This window comes from Blennius ocellaris (assembly GCF_963422515.1).
Source record: "Blennius ocellaris genome assembly, chromosome: 6".
NCBI lineage: Eukaryota > Metazoa > Chordata > Actinopteri > Blenniiformes > Blenniidae > Blennius > Blennius ocellaris.
In genome coordinates this window covers 2,910,648-2,915,821 of record NC_137655.1, presented here as the reverse complement: position 1 = coordinate 2,915,821, position 5,174 = coordinate 2,910,648, and the positions used below count along the sequence as shown (strand labels likewise).

The following is a 5,174-nucleotide window of genomic DNA, read 5'->3' as shown; positions in this document are numbered from 1 at the left end:
TTTTTTTTTTAATCAGTTAAGTGACGTTTGGGGGTGGGGGGTGGGGGGGGGGACACACGATTTGAGTAGGGATGAGCTGGAGTCTCATCTGGAACATTTTGGCTTCGCTCCCGCAGAGAAGCGTCTCGTTATACAGTCTATGGAGTAAACATTGCAGTACCTTAGAGCTGTTTCGGCCAGCGACGCTAACTTCCACGAGATCTCGGGCCTCTTCTTCACCTGATGAAAACGGCAGTAAGGGCGAACTGGGTTTCTTATCCCCCCAACCCCCACCCACCCGCACCCACCCATCCCCCCCCCCCCCCCCCCCCCCCGAACATAAAAAGCCCTCAGAGGCGAACCCTCGCTACGGAAACCTATCGGGACACAGCTGCTCGCCCACCTCTCTGGTCGTCCTCGGCGTGGCCCGCCGCGAAGAGTGGAGGTAGCCCAAAAGAGAACGAGGGTTAAAAGTGCTGTACTAAGTCATGTGAAGGTCCTCCACTCTTTCCAGAAGCCACCACCACCAACCCTAACCCCACCCTTACCCTCAAAAACCCCCCCTACCCCCCCGCCACTGTTCGGTCGCCACCGGCAAAAAGGAAAACCTCCGTTTGCACCTGAAACTCCACCAGGACATGACGACAAACCAAAACAAAAACCAAAAAACCAAAAACTGTATAGAAAGAAAGAAGGCGGGGATCTACTTTTCTCCTTAGAACCTTCAGTAACGTCTGAACGAGGCGACGGAGGAATGAGGAGAAATGGTGTGATCCACACGTAAACCCCAAGAAAGAGTTCACATTGACGGCGTGGGTGGATGTGTGTATATATGTGTGTGTGTGTGTGTGAGATGGCGGGGTGGCGGGGGGCGGGGGGGGGGGGGGGTGAAGCGGGAGCGAATCTCCACCAATGTCAACTCTTCTTGTGGAAAAAAGTCCCGGAGGGGGGGGATCTGTACGAGTAAAGTCCCTCCTCCTCCTCCGCCGGCTGCTTTAAAATCCACCAGAGTCTCTCCCGGCCGCGGCTAGCCTCCGCGAGGGAGGGCGGCCATCTTGTCAGTTCATGGTCGACTCTCCTCCTGGTTGTTTTTGTCTCTTTTATTTATTTATTTTCCCTCTGTTTTTTCACCCCCCAAGCAGTAACAGGAACTTCCTGTTTTTCCTCCTTCGCGTCTATACATCCGTCCGTCCATCCGAAAGGAAAAACCCCCCAAAAAACAACGCTGTGCATCCATCTACTTCCTCAACGCGAGTGGGGGGGGGGGGCGGGGGTGGGAGGGGGGGGGGGTGGGCGTGCCCCAACCCAGAGAGCAGCAGCAGCAACCTCTTCTCCTGTCCCCCCCCCAAAAAAACCTGGGCGACAAGGTATCGGGGAAACTTCCAGAAAGTAACATCAAAGAAAAATCACAAAACATCAAAGGAGGAGGAGGAGTGGACAGAGTGAGAGACAAGAGACAGAGAGAGAAAGAGCTGGAGTTTCCCCCTCCGGCGGGGGGAGTCGGGCAGCCAGTCTGCCCCCCGAAACTCTGCTCGTGTGCAGTTTTTTTTTCCTCCGAGTTCCTTTTTTCCGGAAGCTTCCGCTCAGACCTTGTAGTAGATGTTGGCCGGGCTCTGCGGCGGCATCTCCTGCACTATGTAGACCGGGTGTCCGTAGTCGCCGCTGACCTTCTCGTAGTGCGGGCAGAAGACGCTGTCAGCAGTCCTGAGCGGGATGATGATGTCGCTCGGCTCCGAGCCGTTGTTGTTGCCGCCGCCGCCGCCCCGCTTGGGCGTGGCCAGCGTGCTCAGCGACAGCGTGGCGGCGTGCTGCGGCGAGTGCTTGCGGTGCCGCCGCCGGTACTTGAGCAGCAGCAGCACCAGCATGATGATGATGATGATGAAGATGACGCTGCCCGAGGCGATGCCCACGAAGATGGCCAGCTCCGAGCCGATGGCGCTGGACGACTTGCCGCCGCCGCCGCCGTTGTTGTCGTTGCTCTCCCGGGACGCCACGTCTGGAAGGGGGAAGGAAAGAGCGGGTGAGGAGGAGCGACTTTTTTCAGACTTCGCGGTTGAAGATGAGGGAAAAGACGAGCGGCGCGGCGTCTTGTCGACGGAAGGTCGCGTTCGATCGGGGGGTGGGGGGGGGGGGGGTTGGGGGGGCGGGCGACCTTGAAGCGAGGGCGGAAGGTTCCGGCACAATGGCCGGAGAGATACCGGCCGGCGGCACTTAGATAAATTACATTTTGAAAGACATAGAGAGTAACTTCGTTTTATAACTAGCGGTTCTATATGGGGGGGGGGGGGGGGGGGGGGGGGGGGGGGGAATCACCAATATGTTCTTCTTACATAATTAGTTCTTTGTTATTAGCTATGTATTTAGGGAGTCTCCCACATGGAAAGAACCTATATAAACATATGTTTTAATATAGGTTTTGATATAGGTTTTTTAATATATGTGACATATATAAAATTGGGCCGTTTTCCTATATTATATGTACATAAATGCACATATGTGTACACATATACGTTCATACAGGTACCTATATAGGTACATATGTGTGCATATATGTACCTATATGTTCTTCTTGCGTAATTGTTTTTTAGTTAGTTCTTAGTTATCGCCTTGAGAATGTATGACAGTTGCCAAAGTGAGATATGGGCTATATATATGTGGACATAAAGAAGCAGTACAGGAGACCTACATGGCCTGTATATTCACATATATGCACCTCAATTTTGCCTATATGTGGCATATATACGCATATATGCAGCATATATGTGCATATAAACTGCTTATAGGTTTCATATATGCACATATATCCTCGTATAGGTTCTTTCCATGTGGGCTGACAGTCGATTAAACAAGCAACAAGTATATATGTGTCAAAAGCAGTTAATTTTAAGGAAACTAAAAGAAATTGGTGTAAAATCCAGTGAATTGTCTTGTTTGGCCGGATCTTTATTGAGAAATGTTTTTCCACCTGTACGACTGAATGTTATGTAACAGCAGACGTATAATAATCTACATATCAGGTGTTTGACGTGTATATCAGGCATCGTGAAGTAACGCAGTGTAAATTACAACACGTGACAGAGGTGATCTTATATATGAGACCGATATTATAGTTTATAAAGTGATACTTCAGTACATTAGGATTAGGGCAGGCATAATACACCGCATGAAGTGGTATCGTAGATATAAGATGATTTATTTATCTGTTTATTTGAGCAGTTCTGCTAAAGCAGGAAGCTTATGAGCGCCTCCCCCCAAACTCAGTGCAATAAAAAGTACATTTTATACTGGTATAGAAAGAAAACATCAACGAAACATCAACAAAAGAGAAAACTTTTACATTTCAAACGACGATATCAACACGTATACAACACACACACACACACACACACACACACACACACACACACACACACACACACACACCACACACACACACACACACACACACACACACATATAACTTGATACATGATGCCATCATGAGACATCAATTATGGAAGCTGAGCTCCCGACTCCCTGGTTCACGATTACTGTCACCCTCCACCCGTGGAGGGTGGAGGGTAGGGGGGGGGTAGGAGGGGTGGGGGGGTAGGGGGGGTGGGGGGTGTTACAGGATGGCAGGCGAGGACCCTTCCCTTGTCTTACAAGGGGATTACGCCGCCTCAGACGCTCGGCCCCACGGCACTCTGGCGCCCATATGCTCCCGCTAGCGGGGCCGGGATGGAGGGATGAGACATGAGATACAATGAAGGGGTGGATGGGTGGGGGGTGGGGGGGTGGTGGTGGGGGGGGGGGGGGGGGGGGGTGTGTGATGCTGAGGTGAGCAGATAGCGGCGCCAGCCTGGATTGACCGGGCGGCGAACGGCAGGGCTGCACCGGCGAGCTGCGATTTGATGGGGAAACTAAAATAAATAAATAAATACATTTTTAAAAAGCGACGCCCCCTCGGTGAGGCGGGGACAGACGGAGGGCTTGGAGCGCCGTTTATGTAGGTCAGCTTGTTTTCTGTTCTCAGGCCTTTCCCGTTTCTCTCTCTCTCCCTCTCTCTTTTTTATTTTACCCCTTATTTTTCTTCTGCAGAGATTCTTAAACTGAGATTCTTAAACGGTCTGCGGCGTCGTGACGCCGCGTCTCGGTTCCCCGCGTCGGCGATTCGCCGCAGAAACGAGCAGTGAGCGACGTCGTTTACGAGACGAAGGCGGCAGAACGGCCATCGGATCGTTTTCCTCGAAAAAATGTCACTTAAAGCGGCGGGTTAAGTCCTGGAGGGGGCCGGCGGGACGCCGGTCAGCTTTATGGGGCCGCATTCAATTATTCCCTGACCTTTTATTTTCCTTTACACACACACGCGCACACACACACACGCACACACACACACACACACACACACTGCTCACCTGGTTTCTCCAGCACGTCGTTGGGGTTGTAGGCGTCTTTGCCGTCCGAGTGCTTGGGGGAGTAGGGGACCCTGGTGGGGTTGTCTTTGGGTGAAATGGGATCAGAGGGATCTGAAAAATACAAATCACAAGCAAAACGTGTTTTTTTTTTTAATAATAAAAAATACGATTTTTAAATACATTACAGTCATTCCAATGTGCTTTTATAGAGAAAATAGAAAAAGCCCAACGTATCCACATGAGCAAGCAGGTGTGTTTTGTGGTTAGGGTTTGTTTTTTTTTCCTTTCAAAATAAATCGTGTTTTTTTTCTGCCCGAGGCTTCAGCTCCCCGCGTCTTCTGGTTTCGCTTCTACCGACGTTTGTCTACCAGAACAACACCAGTGACTATTTGAAGACAACCTGCACGTCAACCTCAATAAAAATCAACTAAAGGACTAAAACCGATTAAGTAACTGGTATAGAAATACGTTATTAGAAGGTATTTAGGGAGTCTACCCACATGGAAAGAACCTATATAAACATATATGTTTTAATATAGGTTTTGATATAGGTTATGTGACATGTATAAAATTGGCCGTTTTCCTATATTATATGTACATAAATGCACATATATGTGTACACATATATGTGCATACAGGTACCTATATAGGTACATATATGCACGTATGTATTTGTGCATATATGCACCAATATGTTCTTCTTACATAATTGTTTTTTAGTTCGTTCTTAGTTATTGCCTTGAGAATGTATGACAGTTGCCAAAGTGAAATATGGCCTATATATATGTGGAAATAAAG

The 5,174-nt window shown here is 49.4% G+C and overlaps 1 protein-coding gene across 1 annotated transcript in view; it reads right to left on the bottom strand.

The window, feature by feature from the left end:
• Positions 1 to 319: 319 nt before the first annotated feature.
• The window catches only part of LOC308131384 (ephrin-B2a-like), a gene marked incomplete at its 5' end in the record, with an annotated part of 20,582 nt that continues 15,727 nt past the window's right edge, over positions 320 to 5,174 (bottom strand). The window contains 2 exons of the mRNA XM_080498112.1: positions 320 to 1,975; positions 4,377 to 4,487. Coding sequence (XP_080354238.1) covers positions 1,563 to 1,975; positions 4,377 to 4,487 — 524 coding nt within the window. The 3' untranslated portion in view covers positions 320 to 1,562. The remainder of the gene's footprint in view (positions 1,976 to 4,376; positions 4,488 to 5,174) is intronic.